At 39.6% G+C, this 21857-nt stretch overlaps 1 protein-coding gene across 2 annotated transcripts in view; it reads left to right on the forward strand.

Moving 5' to 3' along the window:
* The window catches only part of PARN (poly(A)-specific ribonuclease), a 181235-nt gene that overhangs the window by 116695 nt on the left and 42683 nt on the right, over positions 1 to 21857 (forward strand). For both annotated transcript variants that reach the window (XM_037067778.1, XM_037067779.1), the window contains exon 22: positions 17417 to 17606. In XM_037067778.1, the coding sequence (XP_036923673.1) occupies positions 17417 to 17606 (190 nt within the window). The remainder of the gene's footprint in view (positions 1 to 17416; positions 17607 to 21857) is intronic.

Below are 21857 nucleotides of genomic sequence, written 5' to 3' on the forward strand. Positions count from 1 at the left end.
TATTGATTATTTATTGTTTGGTTGTTATTCCATTGAAAAGCATAATTTTTAATGAATATGAATAGCATAATTATTTAACTATTACCCCCGCTGTTGAACATTTAGGATGTTTATTTGTGGTTTTTCAAATGTATATGTGTATATGTATATGTGTGTGTGTGTGTGTATGTATGTATATATTTTTGATCTTCAAAAATCTTGTGCACTAAAAATTAGTCCTCATTTCAGATTGTGTTCATAGACTATTTTCCTAAAAGAAATTACTAGGTCAAAGGATAGGAACATGTCTAAGCCCCTTTTCATGTAGGTAGAATGTACACTGGCAGGCAGTAGACCCGTCTGCTGACGAAGGCACACAGAGAGAACTGACACTGGGGCCCTGTGTTCCCTGCTTCGGAGAATAGCTGACAGAGCAGGTGGCCAGTGTATGGTAATTGCCTTGACATCATTTTCTTTGGTGGGTAGAGGGACTGAAATGCTTTGGGTTTGAATGCCATCTACTCTCCTTCTGCCAGATATAAGACTCTGGGCAAGTCATTCAACAGATTTCAGGTTACTCCTCTCTACAGTGAGTCTATCAGAGTCTATGGCATTGGCAGCGTGGACTACATGGTGTGTAATCTCAAGAACTGATAACTGTAGCTCTAGTGCAGTTGGCCTTGGTGCTCAAAATTTACCCAGTCCCTGGTCCAGACTCTTCTGTTAGGTAAGCTGACTGATGGATGCAAGGTGACCACTTCAACTAGGACAAGAAGTACTTGTCAAGTGAGCTTAAAGGACAAGATTCTTACCTTCCCATTGTGTCTGCAGGTATGCAGGTTATAACTCCTTCCAGACAGGTTTATTTAACTGTGAGAGCATGCAGGCCCAGCTTAGGCTGCCCTCATCGTTGCTCACTTATAGATGATACATCCGTATTTTCTACTGTCCATTACCTTTGCTGGAAAAATAGGTACTGCATTACTTCTTTCTCATACCAGTCAGCTTCCAATCCTAAAGTGCTGCTAACAGCTCTGTGTCATTTGTGACTAGAGTACAAATTGTCTTGTGTAAACTAGTCTATGGGGACATTATACCACTTTGCTGTCAGGAAGAGGAGGTGGGGGTTTCTTCTTTCTTCTGATGTTCTCACTTTGTCAGGAAGGTGACTTGATCATTCATTCAGCTAATATGTATTACTAAGGGCTTCTGTGGGAGGTATATTATACTTATCCCATGAAAAGTATAAGTTTTTTTTCTAATTTTTTATAGATTTTATTTATCATTAGAGGGGAAGGGAAGGAGAGAGGGAGAGAAATATCAATGTATGGTTGCCTCCTGTGTGTCCCCTGCTGGGAACTGGCCTGCAACCCAGGCATGTGCCCTGGCTGGGAATTGAACCGAGATCCTGTGGTTTGCAGGTCTGTGCTCAATCCACTGAGCTACACCAGCCAGGTGAAAAGTATAAGTTTTAGTGAGTATGAATAGCATAATTATTTAGTTCTTTCCCTGCTGTTGAACATTAGGAGGTTTGTTTGTGTCCATGGGAGGAAGTTATTCTTAAACTTTCACTGAGTATCCCAACACCAAAGGAGAGCAGATAGGAATGCTCAAGGGGTCTCGGGGTGGGCGCGCTGGGGAGAGAGAGAAAGGAGGGGAGTAATAGTTGGATTTCTCTGCTGTCTTTTAAACCATTCTTGCAAATTTTAAAAAATACTCAATAATACATCCATTTTATTTTAATATTAAAATATTTTAAATTACCAGATTAATTATTTAACTCCCCCCCACCTCCGCCGATGGCCAGTAAAAATCCATGCTCCGGGAAGTTAAGCCATGGTTATTTGGTAGTAATTGCAAACACAGGGCTGTTTAGAAGCAAAGAAATAGCTGTTACATATTCTGTCTTGGGAAAATGTCACTGATGATATAAAATGGACTAAAACACAGTCTTTGTTTTCAAAGAACCAGCTTGGGTATGTGTGATCAGAGGACAGCCACGAAGGTATTGATTATATAAAGGGATGGGTAATAGTAGGTTTACAGTTGTAATAGAAATAAATAATATAATAATTAATAAGCAATAATACAAGAATAAAATGTTTTGCATACTCACAACTGTAAACCTGCTTTTTCCCCTCCCCCCAGTATTCACTAGGTTCCAACTAGAGTTGCATCATAAAAGTTTGATTCAAAGTGTGAATTCAAGCCCTGGCTGGTGTAGCTCAGTGGATTGAGCACAGACCTGCGAACCACATGATTGGGGTTCGATTCCCAGTCAGGGCACATGCCTGGGTTGCAGGCCAGTTCCCAGCAGGGGACTCATGAGAAGCAACCATACATTGATATTCACTCCTTCTCTCCCCCTCTAAAGATAAATAAATAAAATGTTTTTTAAAAGTATGAATTCAAATTTACTCATTTTGGAAAATTATTTTTTAACCATTCAAACCATTCCTGCAAATTTAAAAAATTCTCAATAATCTATTTTATTTTAATATTAAAGTGTTTTAAATTACCAGATTATTTAACTTTTCCTCCCTGAAGTTTACTTGTTACTTCACTCAGTGAAAGAAGATGTCCAAGTGAGTTGGAGATGAAATGAGAGCTATGGGTCTGCTTTTCCCATGTGAATGTCAGTTTTCACCTTCTGTGTGTACTGAGCATCCCACTGATTGGAAACTGTGTGTTCTCACATGCGTTTGTGTTCAGTAACATGCTCTTCCTCTGGTGTGAAAGAGAAGAAACAGCAGTAAGTTCCAACACAGGAGGGACATGTCGGAGGCTAGTGTTGGAGATGCCTCCAAATCCCTTTGGGTAATTTTGAATAAACAGCTTTTCAAGGGTAATTTTGAATAAACAGCTTTCTCCTTTAGTCTCACCACACCTGTGTCCGACTCTGTTGCGCCTCCACAGCACTTGGTGCTTTCTGTGAAATCAGTTGTGGATAAGCTGATTATCCACACAAATCAGCACCTCAGCTCAAGGATAAGAAAGCAGTTGCCCAGAGACCTGAAGTGATAGTCCCAGGGCAGAACCGTCTCACCCCCGAGGGCACTCATCCTGCTGTGCCATTCTGCTCATATAATGTTTCTTTAAATCATTTAAATCAAGGCTTGTTTAAATCATGAAGTGGTCAAAGCTAATTTCCTTCCTTCCTTCCTTCCTCCCTCCCTCCTTTCATTCCTTCCGCCCTTTTTCCTTTCTTTTAAATAATCCATACAGCATTTAGTTAAGATTTCTGGAGAACCAAGCGCAGGGTTTGCCTGTGCTTTTCTGGCTACAGCCATGAATTCCATCTGTGCTCTGGCTTGAGTATTGCTCCTTGTTAATTTTCAGGCTACTTTCAGGTAGCTGCTTCTTCATGAAGTCCCCCAAGAGCATATTAGCGGGGAGAGACTGTGCAGGGTAGGCAACCAGCTGTGAGCCTGGGAGAGAATGCATGACACAGAATTGCAGCCAGCCAGGATTCTCACTGCTACTCCTTTAATAAAATGTGGCATGTTGCCTGGCAACCTGAGAGTCATGGGCCTTATTTCTACATACTTTACCAGAAAGCCCTCTATCAGCTCTTGGCTAACCACGCAGGGTTGGGTAGGAGATAAACTTAGACTGGGTGATTTTCTTTATTTTTCGTGCCTTTGCCTGCAGTTTAGCATTTGCTGTCTCTTCTGTTCTCATTTGTATATCACTTAAAGGTAGAGGCTGGACAGTTGGGTCCCGAAACAAGATGGGAATTAGTTACTGAAAATATATTATTTTTTTATTAGTCAAAATTATTTTATTTGTGATTCAAGCCTGGGGATTTTTTCAGAGTCTGTTATATAGCAGCGGAGTCTGTAGCATGCACTTCCTTGCCATTGATGTGGTCCTGACAGAAGGATCTAGTTGTGAGTTTTGAAGCAAGCCTGGCTTGTTCTTTTCCTGTTGGTGAAGGCCTCTGACTGCTGCCCTAATTGGCACAGGGCATGGGATGCTGTCTGTGAGTTCACTGGAAAAATGTAGTTTGTGGAGCTTTACACCTGGGACCCAGGGAAGTTGCTGTCACATACTCATGTTTTTCTTCATTAAAATCATAGCATAATAACATGCAAAGTCAGGGTAAGTAAATTCATTCATTATACAAACACACTTGATTTTACATGCTCTAAAATGAGACTCTAACAGAGCCATTAGATGTGGGACCTTGGGTTATAATTTAAAGGATGATAATATTTTTGTAGGGAAAAATAAAGGGAGAGAGTAGATTTTTAAATCCACAAATGCTTCATTCATGAGCATTCTATGTACCACTGTATTTCCAAATGTACCACATGACTTTCCAGAGTTGCTTTTTGATTTCCTAATCTGTGTTGAGTACTTTGACATTGTGGAAAACCCTTGCACCATTGTGAATTTTAAAGTAAAATGTTATAAAGTATTCCAAAAATTTTTATGTAGCAATTTTACTACACTCGCCATTGTATTAATTTCATGTAAATGTTTTCAAATATAAGACTTGACTTTTTTATCTAACCAGTTGATCTTATATTGTACAGATAGGCAAAAAGATTTACATTGATTTTACTTTAGGATATAGTAAACAAGATGACTATTTACAACATCTTAGAGGTATTAACAACTTAAAACAGGAAAGCTAGACAATGTCAGCATCACTTAAAAATTTTTTTCCTTATTCTCCTTCTGGCAAAAAATTTCACGGGTTCATTAAATGCGAATGAATGGTGAAGAACTTGTTAGTTCTCTGAATTTTGGGAGTTGCCACCTTCTAGAAGCACTTACTCATCAACTAGGAAAAACTGCTTTCCCTGACTCTCATGCTGGCATGTTCTCCAAGCCCCCTTCCTCTCCCGGTCCTGCTTTTCCTCTCTCCTTTTTTCTTCTTTCCTTCTCCTGTTCCTGTGTGTGTATATGTGTTTGACTCTAGAGAACTGTTACTGCACTTGCTTAAGCTGCTTTGGCACCTTAAAGTGCTCATGTCAGACTTGAACACTCCCTGTAGCAATGGCCTCCCATAACAAGTGGATAAACTTATGGGTGAAGACAATAAAGAGGTGGTAAGAGTTTTCCTAAAATCATAAAGTCTATAGGGATGTTATTTGGTAGTCTATAGGGATGTTAAAAGGAGAAAAGTACAAATAGAATGACTGTGTTTAATGCCAAGATGAGACTTTCAAATAAAAAATAATTCTTGTTCAGTTTTGTGCTCTCCTTTTGTGACATTTGATAATCCTTAGGTTTTTAGTGTGCAGTCTACAGGTGGAACCCATCAGTGAGATAAATCAGTCATTGGACATATTGTCTCAGCAAAGGCAAAGAGTAAAATGGATGTGGAAAATAAGACTAACTTTGTCATTCTGTATTTCCTTTGAAAAGTGTGTGATTTTCTGTATACTTCTTTTCTGGAGTCAGACATTTGCAGTTATAACAAATGCATTTCATTGTCCCAAGGCCAACCTATAGTCTGAAAAGCAGATTTTATTCCTTTTGTTGTTAACCTGTTTACACTCCGTAAAAGGCAGGCACAGTGCCTGGGAGGCCTCCATGAAGGCACAGAAGCAGCTGGCCTAAGTGTCGGTATTTTTCTAAACTTTTTTGGTGGTGACAGATCATATGTGGGGGTCCCAGGGACACTGAAAGGGTGCGTTGACATTTGATGTAGATTCAGAATGTTCCACCTCTGGAGATGGATCGCAGGGGTGAGGAGTAGGGAAGAGATGAAAGGCAGGACTGGGAAGAGGGCTCTTGTTCATAGAGTAACACATGTTGCCTTCATGAGAGCACTGACGGGTTCCAGACTCGTGGTGTGACAAGCAATGGTTAAAGGAATGCACAGGCAGAGTTATCCCATTTATATGGACTTTACACATAATTCCTGTGACTCCTTCCTTACTAGGTTGGGAGAGGTTGCTTTTTGGTGACTGATACCCTCTTTCCCAGGGGTAATGACTCATCTTGCAAGTGAGATAGCTCAGCCCTGCCTCACTGATAAGGGCCTGTCATTCTCATTTTCTCTCTAGGTCCCCTCCTTTCCTCAGGGGTTTCAGCTGGTTAATGAATAAGGTGAGTCAGGAGGCATAAATAAATTCTTTGATCAAATGAAAACCACATCAAAACGTCCACAGTGAGACATTTAATGAAAGTGTAAGTACTGCAGCACAGCATCTCCTATCTCTGGTTGGCTCATAAACAGACTTTAAGCTTCTCAAGTACTGAAACCATTCAATCTGAAAATTTGCTACCCTATCAGGCTTTTTGCAAGCCTGGTTATGAGAAATGGAGAAAAGATGAGTCAGTTATGTTTTATTACAACAGCATTAATATTGTGTCAGATTAAATGCTTCATAAACAGCTCCATAAGCTGTCAAGGTTAAGTAGTCAAAAAGTATTGTCTTGGTATATGTGGTATATGTTTATATCTGGTGTGTATTTGTATCTGGCATCCAAAGCATTGTTACAAGAACTAGTCCAGATTAAAGAACCCTACTTAATTCTGACTATAGACCCAGCTACTATCTCCAGCCAGCAGTTCAGTTACATGTGAGCTCTGGTTGGTGAATAGACTGCGTCCTAAAAGTTCTTTTGTTGATTAACCTTTTAGAACACAAAGCACATTGTGGCCTAGAAATGCCATTTTGAAAGGTGGGTGTCAGTGAGCTGTGGTGTGTTTCAGACTTGGGTCTGGGCCCATTAGTGGGTCAGGAAATCAGTGCTGGTTGACACCAGTATAAAAAAAGAAAGGAGAAAGAAACAGAATAGAAAACATCAGAGTGGGTTGGGTGTCGTAAAGGTAGGTATTGTTTGGTGATACTGTTGCAATTGAAAACCAGCTGCACACTCTGTGCCACCATTTGAGTGTAAAAGACACTCGTGTGGGGTGGGAAGTAAGTTGTGGCAGCGATGGGTTAAATTTGGCCCTTTACCGCCAGCAAACACTGTAACTAACGTGAGGCAAGTGACTTAACCTGTCTGGGGCTGTATCTGTTCAAATTCATGCTCAAAACAGGGCTGTTTCATACAGATAAGATCAGAGATGAAAAAATATGTTGAGATTAACATATTAGGGTATTAGAAAATATAGGATAATATATTAGGATTAGAGCCAATATAGCATTGGTGCATGGTAACTTCTCTATAAACCATGATTATTTATTTGTACTCCTTTGTGATATGTACATAATCCTTAAAGATACTGTTATAAAATACTAAGTAAATTCTTAAATACTATAAAACTTGTACTTCCCTAGAGAAGGATTTATTCAGTGTTCTTGATGTTTAGGATCTGCCATTTTGTACAGTCTAGGAGATCTTTGATTTTTACTTTAAATTATTCCTGTGTAGTTGAGACATCAATCTTAATTTTCTCCCATGAAGTGTGAAGAATGTTGTAAATTACTTAGGTCTTTCAGCTGTCTGTCAAGTTCTTCAAGACTGTTAAGTATGGAATTGCCTTCCAACTCCTATTTTAAGTTGTGTGTTTCTTCTTTAAAGAAGAAGGTTCTCTCTTTCTCTCTCAGCTCTCAGTTCTAAGCTTTTTTGGAACTCCGTTTGCTCTTGTGTAAGTCCATTATAAAGTTCCGTCTTACTTTCTGCACATCACCACCCCATCTTCTAAGGTGCTATTTCAGTACTTGTGACAACTTTTTGTTTGACTTGGGTGTAGAGCAGCTGCTCGGTTGACAGCATTGAGGGGTAGGTTAAAGTAGTTATCAAAACCACAGTCAGGGAGATCAAGACTCAAATCCAGCTCTGCCAGTCAGTTATTTTGTCCCTCAACAGGTTACTCAACCTCTCAGCCTATTTTTGTATCTGTAAAAGTAGAGCCACTGCCCAGCTTGAGGGGTTGATCTGAGAAGTAAAAGAGCAAGGACAGGTTGGTAACTCTCTGCAAAGAAGCACACTATCTCTGGCAGGGTCATTGCAGTAACTGGCCCATGGGCTTTTCTCTCGTCTCTCATCTCCAGCCCCGGAGCTCAGGAAGACCTACCCCTCCACTTAGGAAGCAGCCAAGTTCCAGGCACACTTTCTACCTGCAGATTCTCAAAGCTCTGTACCCACTCCTCCCTTTTCTCACAAGTGGATCCCACACGTTTACTTCCCTGGGCCTTGCACTATTTATCCCTCACCCCTGAGCTTCCCAGTGACTTTTTTCCAACAGCACAAAAGCCTGGATCCCTTTCATCTTTTCAGAAGAACTCCTGAGATCCCAATTGATCTTGGCTTCTGATCATTTCTCTCCTTTCACAAGTTCAAGTGATCACCATACATCCCCCTTGCCATGGTTTCCTCTTACTCTCAGCCTACTGTGGTGTCCCTGCACAGCCCTGAGCTTACTCTTACTTTACTAAGAGTAAGAGCTTACTCTTTCGCTTACTCTTACTCTTACTAAGTATCAGTGTCCTCTGTGCTATAGCTCCACCAGAACCTCTCCTCTTACTGGGTTACTAAGTCCATTGATGTTCTTCCTTCTTGAGCTCCCTAGCACCCTCCTCTCTGGGCTAGTCCCTTTCCTTTTCAGCCTGCAGCTTCTCAGCCCCTCATGCCTGCTCTTCCACATGTACATGATGATTAGATGTCCATGTTCCTACTTTCGTTAGGAATTCTTTTCTTATTCTGTGCCTTCTCCATTCCAGTTCCCATCCTTGCCCCCCACCCCCAGCCACAGTGATCTTACAGAAGCAAACATTAGATCACATGTTCTTCCTGACTGAAAATCCTGTGGGGGCTCCTGCTGCACTTGGCATGGCCAAGGACTTTCTGTGCTGTGTCTGTCACTCTAGCTTCACGGTGAGCTCCCCTCTGCTCCCTCTTTAGGGCTCCACCATTAAGGTCTTTCTGTGGTTCCTCAGTCAGGACTGTGCTTCCTCACTCAGAGCTCAATCACATCATGTTCCTTCTGCCTACATCATGAATCCCAACTCTCAATAATTTTAATATTGTCTACTCTCCCAACCTGCAAGTCTCAGCAAAGACACGAATGTCATTTCTCTGGGAAAATGGTCTCTGTGTCCTAGTCTTGATCAGCGCCCCACTGGAAACCCTAGAGTGCTCCTCCTTTTCTAACCCTCAGCACACATGTGGAGCCCTGTCTGCCGCCTTTCTCTCCCTGCAGGACACAAGGACTGTGTTTCTGATTCACCCTCACAGCTCCAGTTGCCTATTCTTAGAAGATAGTTGGTTTGTTCATGAATGAATGGATTAATAAGTGAACAAATGAAAATTTAATACATCAACGTCTATTCATAAACAAATGAATGGATAGATGAACAAGTGAGAACTAACTACATTTGTTAAGCAGTTTAGCATAGTTCTTGATATATAGTAAGTAGTCAATAAATGGTAGCTTCGTTTGTTTGTAATTGGCTTTCAGCTAGTAACCATGGAAAAAAAATCACCACCAGTCTAGTTAATGGAAGCAATGTACCTTAGTGGCGGCGTTCATTAAATGCTAAGGCAGTTTTGGTAGGCTTTGGGAATTTAGAACTTAAATACCAAACTCTTCCCTCACACTCAGCCTTTTAATAGCTTGCATTTGTTGTCTCTTCTTCTCTCCAGCCTTCTTCACGTTATAAATCATTATTTCTCACCTTATTCTTGCCTACTTGCTGTTCCCTTGCCAGTCTGTTCCTTTCCTTTCCGCCACCTCTGGATGTGAACTTCTTCAGGATTGGGAATTTCTCTTCCCTTCTGCCACACCCCAAATACCCATCACAGTACTTAGGACTAGCGTTTGTTAAATAAATGAATGGTAGTGACTATTTAAAAAGGAGACTGTAGTGTTGCCAGTAGACTCAGTAGAAATTAATTGATCAGTTTTGATCTCAGTACAGTTTTCAAAAATTATAGTTCCATTTCTGATTTTATACTTGCTGAGTGTGGTTGATATATTGGTTTCTATATTTTCCATTTTCTTTCTACATTTTTACATAGGAGACATTTGGCTAGATTGTGTCTGTATTCTAAATGATAGTCATATTCCGTGAACTATTGCAGACCAAGTATGCCAGGCCTCTGCACTTCTAGCTCACGGATGCAGCTCACAGAATCTGTGTTCCTGTGGAACGTCTTATATTGACTTGCACATAGTTCTCTTTGTCAGAAGTATGTTTTGTAATTTAACAGCTGTAGCCTCATTAATTAGGCACCTACTATGTGCTGGGCCTTATGCTAGAAACTTTGCATACATACTCACTTCTCTTTTTAATAGTTTTATCAGATAGATGCACATGACCATTTTATGGATAAAGAAACACAGAAGCCCAGGGAGGCAGATGACTTGCCTCAGGCAAGTTAAGATTTGGGCAGGATTTGAATCCAGGCCCCACCTGACTTTGTTACCTCTTTTTTTTTTTTTATGTTATAGGCTTTAAGTAAATGTCACTACATCTACATATCAGCCTTTGTCTAGTTTATAAAAAGTATTTTCATTGCCACTTCTTTGGCCTTAGAGAACTGTGAGGTGAAATGAGATGTGGGACAGTGACCAAAATGAGGGCCTTCCTTTCTTTAGTTGAGGGACATGATGTGGAGAGAGCACGGAGTCACAGGTGTGACTTGTAGGTGGCAGGACTAGGGTTGCACTCCCCCCTTCTCTGCCACTTCTTGCCGGGAGCCAGCTGAGTTTTCTCGCAGCCTTGTCCGTAACACCCACCTTTACTGTGGTAAGAAACCAGCGAAGTGGGGTGTGTGGAAGGTGTCTGTAAATGCTTAGCTGCTCTTGCCACCATGCTCTGCACTTTGCACCTTTGATAGCATGGGTGCCTGAGACTGCTTCCTTTCCCCTTATTCATTTCTCTTTTGGGGTGCCCCCTCAGAATCAGGTGCTATGGTGGAGACCTTGGGAAAGCAGAGACAAATGAATCAAGCCTCCTCTTCCTCTTACTTCATTGTTTCCATCTATCCCCCTAACAGGGCTTGAACCTTATTGCCTTAGTTTTCATTTTTTCAGGCCCAGTATTTTTAAAGAAAATTACAGTTTGTTGTAGAAGTACCCACCGTATGAAGGAATAACAAGGACAAGGAATCACATGCTGTGGTCCTCAGCTGGTGCCTGAGGCAAGTCCATGGGTCTCATTACTGTGAGGCTCAGGTGTGGCGATGTGTAGGGACTGTTACTGTGCAAGGGAACTGGCTCTTTAGCGTCAGAGACACTTCCTCTTGTTCCAAGTCTAGGGCTCTTCATCCACTAGATCCAGGCTTCACCGTGGGATATTTAACTGAAAATTTTGTGCATATGTATCCTGGTTTCAGCTTTCCTCTCTTGACTAGGAACAGGCTGTCAACAGATATAAAAGCTGTTTCTTCCCTCCTTTCCTTCCATAATCTTGGATTAAGTTCCCACCAATGTACCATGGTAGAGCCCAGGCACAACAAAGGTGAGTAAAGTATGGTCCCCTTCCTCAAAGGGCATCTGGCCCTGTTGGATAAATGTGGGGAAAGAGTAAGAGCCGAGGTGAGAGAGCCCCACAGGGCTAGGTGGTTGCTGAGGGCACTGCATGGTGCATCTGCAGGTTGGGACTTCATCTTGAAGATGCCGAAGGCTTCTACAGAAGAGAGTGGATGTTGTCAGCAGGGAAAGGACGGAGTCGCAGAGGGTAAAACAGAGGGTCTCTTATTCTGGCTGGCTTGCCTGTTTTTCCTGGGCACACTAGAAATAGCTATATTTCATCATGCTCACTAGACCACTCATTCCTGTCTGCACCTCAGTGTCTGCTGAGACCCTTTGATGAGTTAAGGGGAAATACATCCTGGGTCAGGTTTTTGAACATAGGAAAATGTTCAAAATGACCATCAAGTTTGCATGGTTTTGTTTTATTTTGTCTTAGCTCCTTTCTTTAAAGATTTTAAAGTTTGATCCTCCATTTCCTATTTGATACAAGTAGAAAAGTGGTCACTGTTGAAAACCAAAATATAATCAAAATTATATGGAACATGACAAAACACTTGTATCCATTATGTTCACAGTTAAATAAATAAGCAAACACAGATCATTTGGTATCGTGCTGGCATGGGGTGGAAACCTAGAATGACAGTATGGTAGTGTAGGGCCGCGGCGGCTGAAGACTGTCAGAGCAGTAAGGAGGCCAGCTTAATAGGGGTCCAAAGCAGGCACCTTTGAGTGTGAAAACCCATGTTGACATATAGAGAATAGGTTTTGGGTCTGCCACGCTGCTCTGACACATGTCACTGCTGGTGGTGGATTAATATACTAGGTATCACACAGAGAGTCCTTTTATTACTATTGTGTGGAGAGATGGACAGGCTCGGATCATCTTGCACACAGGTGTGTATGCCAGTGTTAACTTTAAATGGCACCATCTGTGCCCCTTCCAGGGCACGGGGTGTCATGAGAAGAATGCAGGCTTTGATTTGCCTCCCAGCACAAACACTTGTAATCTTTGGGACCTTGGGCTAGTCACTCTTTCTGATCTATTAATATAAAATCAGGATAATGCTGACAGGATTTTCTGTGCCTTGCAGTGTAAGTATTTGATAAATATTTCTCATTTTTGTAAACACTGGATTAATAAGAATATAGGTAATTCCCTTAGAAATTGAGAACATGATGTTGGCTGAGGATAGCCATTGTAAAAAATGCAGGACTAATAATGGTGTGCCCTGCAGTTTCCTAAATGCTCCCTCATGCCCCTCCCAGCAGTTGCTACAATCTTATCAGTCTGATAAACGGGCTGTACTGCTGTGCTGGGGAAGGTTTGAGAAGTCTGGCCTGTCGGCAGCAGTGCTCATTTGCACTACCTAGGCCATTCAGGGGCATCTCCTTTTCACAGAAGACATACAAACCAAAATTAACTGTAACCTGGTCTTACATAGACCTTCTTACTTGGGCAATATGTATTGGAAATGACCCTTAGTAGCTGGACAGGAAAACAACAGAAAACCTAAACAATTGGTTTGGTTAAAATGTAATGAACACCTATGAAACCACCACTCAACCAAAGAACTAAAATATTGCTAATAAATTACATCTACCTGTTGTTCCTCCTCTATCCCACCCTCCTCATTCCCCACCAGGAGCAGCCACTTTCCTGAAAGTTGTGTGGATCGTTTGCTTGGTTTTGGTTTATTGTGTTTCGATTCTTTCTCTCTCCCCAACAGCATCCATTCTTTCCCCCCTCCCCCCACCTCTTCCTGTGGGACAGGAAGTCCATGGGTCCATGGGTGCCTACAAAACATTACCTTATTGCCTGAGGTTGAACAGCTCTTTATATAATTATTGTCATTACATGCTTCTTTTTCCGTGAAATGACTAAATATACTTTTCCTGTCGCCTATTTTTCTGTTGGGTATTTTCTGACCGAGTTGTACATGTTTTTGTGTATTCTGGTGTGCATTCTCCATCAGTTGCATGTGTTGCACATAACTTCTGCCAGTTTGTAGAGTGTCTTCTGATGACAAAAGCTTTTCTATTAATGTAGCTAAATTTATTGATCTTTTTTATGCTTAACACTTTCTGTATCTTCATAAATTCTCTCCTATTTCAAGTTCAGAAAGATATTTACTTATTTTCTTTTCAAGTTTTCAAAGTTTATTTTTGACATTTACATTCTTCACCCATCTGGAGTTGATTTTTTGGCAGGGTATAAGAATTCAATTTCATTTTTTCCTATGGATGAACAATTTTTCCAGCTTTGCCCTTTCCACACTTTCTGTTAGGATGTCTCTGTCAAAAATCAAACTTTGACCGATGCATGAGTCCGTTTCTAGGTTCCTCTGTACCATCAGTCAGTTTGTTTCTCTTTGAACCATACTACACTGTCTTAATTACTTTAACTTTACCTTAAGCTTATTTGGCTACCCAGGCAAGTCCCTCCATCCCCATTTCTTCATAAGAAATGTCTAGGCTATTGTTGGATTATTTGTTTTTTTCACTTAAATTTTGGAGCCAACCTTTCTAATTCCACAGAATAACTGAGGTATAATTTATATACAGTAAAATTACACTCTCTGTTGAACAGTTCTGTTTCAACAAATGTAATTACCACCACATTCAATGTACAGGGCAATTACATCACCCCCCAAATTGCCTCATCTCCTTTGTAGTTGACCTTCTCCCTCTGTCCCTGACTGCCACTGCTCTGGTTTTTGTTCAGATGTGTTTTTAATTTCATTTAATTTTTTGCAATGTCTTATTAAAATGTTGGATTTTTTACTGCAATTGCATTAAATCTCTGGATCAATTTAGGAAGGAATCTATACCATTATGTTAAGTCTTCTTGCCCTTAAACGTAGTGTATCTATCAACTTAGTTGGAGAAACTTAGCTTGACAGTAATGGAAAGTGCTTATTAATTTCTAGGAAAAAAGCCTAAACACTTTAAGCAGTTTTTAAAAACTCCTAGTAGAGGAATCATTTCATGAGATACTTGTCCATCTAAATAAAAACATAAATACACACAAATATATGACAGACATGTGGCAGTGTTACATTAAAAAAGAGAAAGACCCACCTTGGTTCCAAACCAGCTCTATTGCGCTCCTACAAGACACTAGGCAATCTGCTTAGCTTCCCTGCTGCTCCATCCCTTTATCTGTTTGATGACTAGAACATCCCCTTCCTTATGCAGTTGTTGTGAAAATTAAATGCTATAGTGTGTGCAGAGTGTCAAGAGACAGCAGACCCAGCACAGTGCAGCCGTGAGTGGATAAGACTATTATGTGGGAGGAACTGCTCTCATTCACCTACAAGGAAAAGGAGGAACTCTCAGTGTGTTTGGTTCCCTAGTGGCTGAACCAAGTGCCATAACCAAAAGATGGCCTTGAATCATTTCCCTGACAATTTTGGAAAAGGTTAGTGTTGCCAAGCAGCCGACTACATGCTGCTTCTGACAGGCGAGCTGGAATCACTGGAGGACACTGCTGACAGCCAATTCATTTTGCTGATTCATCCATCAGAGGGGTGGCTTTGAGCCAGAGCTTGGCTTCTAGATTAAAAGCGGAGAGCTGCAAAGCTGCTGGGACTCGAAGGAATGCTGGTAAATTATTGCCATGTGAAGGCCAGCAGTGAAAAGTGGATTGTTATTTGTTTCCCCTTTTAAGGGATCCTCATTCCAAATGTGCTCCAATAAATTCCTCCTCCTTGGTTAGGGAGTTGTTTGTAACATTTGTCCATGGGGCTAAGAGTGAAATTATTGGAAACAATTGGACACTTAAATAGATCTTGGCTCCTTTGTGATCCAGTTATCACCTTTGTTTTCGTGGGCAGTATTGACTCAGGCCTACTCTTTTATTTGGTAGTCCAAATTAAATCTGGGAGAGGGGTTATTGCAGATGTCATGCCTTTTAAGCACACTTGCAGAATGAACCTGCCAGGTAAAGAAATGAAACTTAAAGAGGAAAATCCAGAAAGTGCTCATTTACCAAGAGTCAGTACAGAATAACGATGGTGGAATCTATGGGTTCTCATTTTGTATCGTGTTGGTAGGTTATCCTTTTTTTTAGGCAGTGTCAAGCATACAGGGAAATCAACTCCACATAAAGCTTGCATGTGATAGGGTGAGCTTAATAAGAGGGTGGAAGCTGTGTCTTATTTTACCGAATACCTAGTATTGTCCCTGGACAGACACTGAGTGAGCAGTTAGTGGGTGAAAGGATAGATAGATAATGTTTGTTACTATGGAAATAGTTAGGTGGTTAGATAAATGAGGGGAAAAGTCAGAAATGTGGCCCACTGAAAGCAGGAAAAGTAACTGTCATAGGAATAAGGTTTTCAAGAAAGAATCCTGCTTCTGTGGTTCTTTGATGTGAGTGAATTTGGTCAATAGCACATCTCCGGAACTTGATGCCTCGTTTATCTGTTTGTGAGTGAGTCAGAACTCACATACCAGTAACTCACTCTGGTATGGCAGACGGTATAATATGAAAGTTCCTTAATACTCTCGTGCTTTTTTTCCTTGTATTTTTGTTTCTCTTTAACTCGAGTGAATGTTTGAAATGTATGGCAAACTTCTTAGTAAAATTTGTGTTGTTTTAGAATTCGGTTTTTTCTTTTTCTGTAGTTGTTTTATTTTGTTCTTTAAGTAGCTAAACATTTAGCACACCGCATTTTCTAATCCACTGTTGTGCTGAGAAGTTTTAAGCAAATCTGGTCCACTTGAAGTGAAGATTAAGTATCAGGTGTTGGCTCTGTGAAGCATCTACCTCTCACACCATTGTTTTTCCCTCTCATGTAAGGCGCCCAATATAACTGGAGTTCCTTGTCCAGTTCTGATGTTCTCAAAGACTGCAGGCTTATCACCACTTATGGCATTCTCCCTGCACTCATTCACATAATATTTACTGAAAATTACTCTGTACCAAGAACTTTGCTAGGAGTGGGTCTGGTGGGTCTATAGATTCTGTGTCAAGTGTCATGGTGCTTTTGAAGCTGGCCAGGTATCAAGTCAGCGTGACTGGGCTCTTACTGTCTTACTGCCAGTGTGGGCAATAACTGTTGGCAGTGATAATGGGGCTAGGAGAGGATATGCTCAAATTGCATGAGCCAGAACCAGGAAATGGGCGCCCATCCACCAGTAGGCCTTCCATGGGTCCTCACTCCCACGCTCACAGCATTTTCCGTCCCACAGCCTCCAAGGAAGAGGCAGCAAGGGATTGCAACAAAACTGACCTGGCCTTAGTCAAGCATTAACACCAAGGAGGAAATAAGTTCCATCCAGCTTTCAAGTACTCCTGCCAGCCAGAGACACATTACAGAGAATTAGCAGTCTTTAAAAGTGGAAGGAGAGGAGGCATGTCTTAGGTATTGTGAGGATCTCTTGAATTTGCAGAATCCGAAGTAAGGTGCAGAGCAGTGAGAAGGCTCCTGGCCTTAGGGTCCCACTAGCCTGGTTTTGCATCCCATCACTGCCACTCCCTCACGGTGAGGTGTACGGTAAATCACCTGGCTTCAGTGCCCCTGCTCTCTCATCAGCAGAAACAATCCCTCTCTTGTAAGTGTATTGTGAAGATTAGACATCATGTATGCAAAACACTGGACGCAGGTAGACCTTCAGCATTTGACAGTGAAGATTGCTTTTATTGCTGTTTTTATTTTTAACAAAATAAATGAGCATTTACAGTTTTCCCTTAGTGGTTTTGATTCATTGTTATTTTCATTTTCTTACTCTGAAAATGAACAGTTTTCAAGCAGTAATGGTACCTGCAAATATTTTAAAATTATTTTAGTTAACAGCATGACAATTATTTAGTTTTCAGGGCACTTTCACACTTTGAGGAGACTGGGGAGCAGTGACACTCTCTTTTCTCCAGATGAGGAACTCAGACTGGGAGAGTCTGTGGAACACTGCCAAGACCACCTGGCTGTTAAGTGGCAGAGCTGGTGTGTGAGCTCAGACCTGAGTGCTGGGCTCCTTTGACAACCATAGAGCCATTTCTGGGGCTAGGTCAGACTCTTTCGTAACGATTTTTTCTTTTCCTTGTAGCTGTCAATACCAGCAAATATGCAGAAAGCTATCGGATTCAGACGTATGCTGAATATGTGGGGAAAAAACATGAGGAGAAGCAAATCAAGAGAAAGTGGCCAGAAGATAGTTGGAAGGAGGTTGAGAGAAAGCGGTTAAACAATCAGTGCATATCCTGTGCTCTGCAGAATCACTATTACCGCACCAATAGGTAAGAATCCCTGGCTGTTGATTTAGAAGGGCAGAGTTGTTCTAGCAATATCTGTTCTTGTTTTTCCTACAGGATTGTAAGTAATAAATTTGACTTTTAAAAATCTTTTCCCATAATATCAGAAGTTACTACTAGCTTAATTCCTGCTGTGCTTTATCAACCACAGCTGGTTCACTTAACACTCATAAAGCCCTCTTGAGGCAAACAGGATACATCTTATTCCCATTTTACAGGCGAGGAAACAGAGGCTTCATGACTGCCCATCAGTTTCGGTGAGAGAGCCAGGTTCAGGGTTGAGTTCTGGTTCCTTCCTCTTATCATCATGCCATGTTACCTCTGCCTGAGCTTCTGAATTCCGTTCAGGTCTTGCATAGGGATCTGCACCACATATCTACTATAGAAAGAGACTTGACAAATACCTCCCTTAATGATTTTCATAATCCTACTTTTGGAATTTATTTTTTTAAGTTTTTTTAAAATTTATTTTTAGAGAGGGAAATGGAGAAAGAAGAGAGGGAGAAAAACATCAATATGTGGTTGTGTCTCGCATGCCCCCTACCGAAGACTTGGCCTGCAACACAGGCATGTGCCCTGACTGGGAACTGAACTAGCAAACCCTTGATTGGCAGGCTGGGACTCAGTTCACTGTTCCACACTAGCCAGGGTCAGAATTTAAATACTGGTAACATTTTGGCATATTTGTGAAACTACAAAACATAGGTATAGAGAACAAGGGTGAAAGAAATTCATTGTAGAAAGTTGTAAAGTTCATAAAGGTGTGAATTAGCAGAAGAAAAAATTAGCTGGAATCCCACTATCCAGAAGCAATCACAGTTGATATTTTGTATTGCTCTTCATACTTTTTAAATGGTTTGTAGGGATTTTAAAAATTGAGGTATAAAAATTGAGGTACAGATTTAAAATGTTTAGTGCAAAAAGTTTTACAGTTATATATATCCATGTAACCAACACTCTAAGAAAGATATAGAATGTTTTTATCGCCCCCAAAAGTTTCCTTGTACTCCCCTTTTAAGCACCCCCACTGCCCTAAGTGACTACTTCTAATTTCTGTCACTATAGATCAGCGATTTTCAACCTTTTTTATCTCATGGCACATGTAAACTAATTACTAAAATTCTGCAGCACACCAATAAATATATTTCTTGCCAGTCTGACAAAAAATAGGTATAGTTTGATTCATTCACACTGGATGGCTGTTATTGTGTTGGCTGTTGTCATTTTTTTATTTGATAATCAAAGGGAAAAGAGGTCAGTGCCCCTGACTAAATAGTCAGGTATTACATGTTTTAAAAATGCTTGTGGTACATCAGTTGAAAATCGCTGCTATAGATTAATTTTTATTCTTGGAATTTGTAAAATATGGAATCATGTGATATTGTGTTTGGCTTCATTTGCTTAAAATGTTTTTGAAATTCATCCCTGATATTGTGTGCATCAGCAGTTCACTATTTTTTATTGTTTAATCGTATTTCACTATAGGAATATACATCTACCTGTTCTGTTGGTGGACATTTGGGTTAGTTCCAGTTTGGGAGTGTTATAAATAAGGCTGCTATGATCAATTTATTTTAAAAAATTCTATGGGCATATGTTTTCACTTCTCTTAAGTAAATACCTATGACTAGGGTTGTTGGTTCTTAGGTTGGGTGTATGTTAAACTTTATAAGAACAACCAAACAGTTCTCCAAACTGTCTGTACCATTTTATACTCCACCAGTGTTGTGTGAAAGTTGCAGTTGCGCCATATCCTTGCCTACATTCGGTGCTCTGAAGTGTTTTTTATTCTAGCCAATGTAGAGGATATAAGATGGTATTGCCTTATAGCTTTCATTTATATATTTTTTGTGGCTAATGATGTTAGTTACCTGCTTGTGTGCTTATTGGCTATTCAGTTATCTTCTTTTGAAGTGGATATTTAAGTCTCCCATTTTCTAATTGGGTTGTTTGTTTTTTACTGTTTTTACTGAAAAGTTCTTTTAAGTATTCTGAATACACATCTTTTGTCAGATACATGTGTTGCAAATACATTTTTTTGAATTTTTGTTGCCAATTCATTTTATTAGCAGTACTTTTTGATGAGCAAATATTTATAATTTGACGATGTCCTGTTATACAATTTTTTTCCTTATGATTAGTGGGTTTTATCCCTGACGAAATATCTTTGCATACTCCAAGGTTGCAATGATTTTCTTATCTGTATTATTCTAGAAGGATTATAGTTTCAGCTTTTATATTTAACTCATGCTCTATGTCAAATTAATTTTGTATATGGAATGACATTGGAGTCAGTGTTAATTTTCTATATATGGATGCCCAGTTGTTCCAGCAGCATTTGTTCAAAAGATTTTTCTCTTCTTATTGCATTAACTTGGCACTTTTGTCTAAAATAAATTGACTGTGTATCCAGGTCTGTTTCTGAACTCCTCTATTTCATTCATTTTTATGTCTATTATGCCAGTACAATGCTTTCTTATTTCTGTGACTATATAGTAAGATTTAAATTTAGGTACCATAAACCCTCCGACATTGTTTTTCTTTTTCAGATTGTTCTGGCTCCTCTAGATCCTTTGTATTTCAAATAAATTTTAGGATCATCTTGTCTGTTTCTCCACTAGGCCTGTTTGTAGGTTTTGCTATAGAGGTCTTAAATGTCTTATATTAATATTCTTTCTAAATATTTTATATTATTGATGCTATTATAAAGGGAAGTTTCTTAAAATAATTTCCCCATTTTCAATTGTTTGCTGCTTCTATGTAGAATATAATTGTTGTATATTGATATTGTATCCTGCAACCTTTTAAAATTTTCTTATTCTGACAGTTGTTGATTGTTTTGTTTAATATTGCACAGGACTTTAATGTGCTCAATCATCTTGTTGTGCTAGTAACAAAAATTTTATTTTCCAATACTACGTCTCTTATTTCTTTTTCTTGCCTTATTGCTCTGACTAGCGCCTCTGGTCTGTTGTTAAATAGAAATGGGAAGAGGGAATATCCCTGCCCTGTTTTCAGTATAAGAGAGGAAGTTCAGTGTTTCCTCACAAAGCAATGATTTTAGGGTTGTCTATTCAAGTCCTTTTTAGGCTGAGGAAATTCTCTTCTATTTCTAGTTTGTTAAGAGTTTGTATTGTGAATGGATGTTGAATATTTTTCAAGGGCTCTTTTTGTATCTTTTAAAATTATCATATGGTTTTTGTCCTTTATTTTGTCAATATTTCGAATTATATTGATTGGTTTTAAATGTTCAATCAGATTTACATTCCTGAGAGAAATCTACTTGGTCATGATGTGTTATGCTTCTTACATGTTTCCAGATTTGATTTGTTGATATTTTATTAAGTATTTTTATATCTTTATTTGTGACCAATATTAAATTGTAATTTTGTATTTCTGTCAAGTTTTTGTATCAGGATTATGCTGACTTCATAAAAACTAATTAGGAAGTTTCTCTTCTGCTATTTTTCTGAAACAATGTATATAGGAGTTTTTCTTAAATTTTTGGTAGAATTTACCAGTGAAGGCATCTGGCCATAGTTTCTCTGTGGAATGGTTGTTCATTGTGAACTCAGTTTCTTTCATAGGTATGGGCTGTTTCGATGTTCTGTTTCTTCTTGTATCACTTTTAGGAATTTGTCTTTTTCAAGGAATATTTCATTTAAGTTGTCAGATTCATTAGCATAAAATTATTAGCTCAAAATATTCCCTTATTATAATTTTAGTATCTGTAGAATCTAAAATTATGTCCCTTTAAAAATTCCTGATATTTGTAATTTGTGTTTCATTTATTTTTTTCCTAGCTAGGTGATTATCAATTAATTCTTTCAAAGAACAAATTTTATTGGTTTCTTCCTGTTGTTTTTTGTGTCTTATTCTTTAATTTATTTATACTCTTATTATTTATTTTGTTTATTTTGGATTTGTTATTCTTTGTCTCACTTTTTAATGTGGGGACTTAGCTCATTGATTTCATTACATTTCTTCTTTTCTAATAAAAAGCATTTAAAGCTTTTTAATACTATATACCATATAGTCCTGACTGGTATGGCTCAAGTGGCTTGAGCGCTCGCTACTGGCCAGTGAACCAAATTGTCACTGGTTCAATTCCAGGTCAGGGCACATGCCTGGGTTGCAGGCCAGGTCCCCAGTTTGGTTAGAGGGGCAGCCAGTCAATGTATCTCACACATCAGCCAGTTGACATAGCTCTCACACATCAATGTCTCTTTCCCTCTC

This window comes from Sturnira hondurensis, unplaced genomic scaffold (genome assembly GCF_014824575.4).
Source record: "Sturnira hondurensis isolate 20B ecotype Veracruz unplaced genomic scaffold, ASM1482457v3 Scaffold0017394, whole genome shotgun sequence".
NCBI lineage: Eukaryota > Metazoa > Chordata > Mammalia > Chiroptera > Phyllostomidae > Sturnira > Sturnira hondurensis.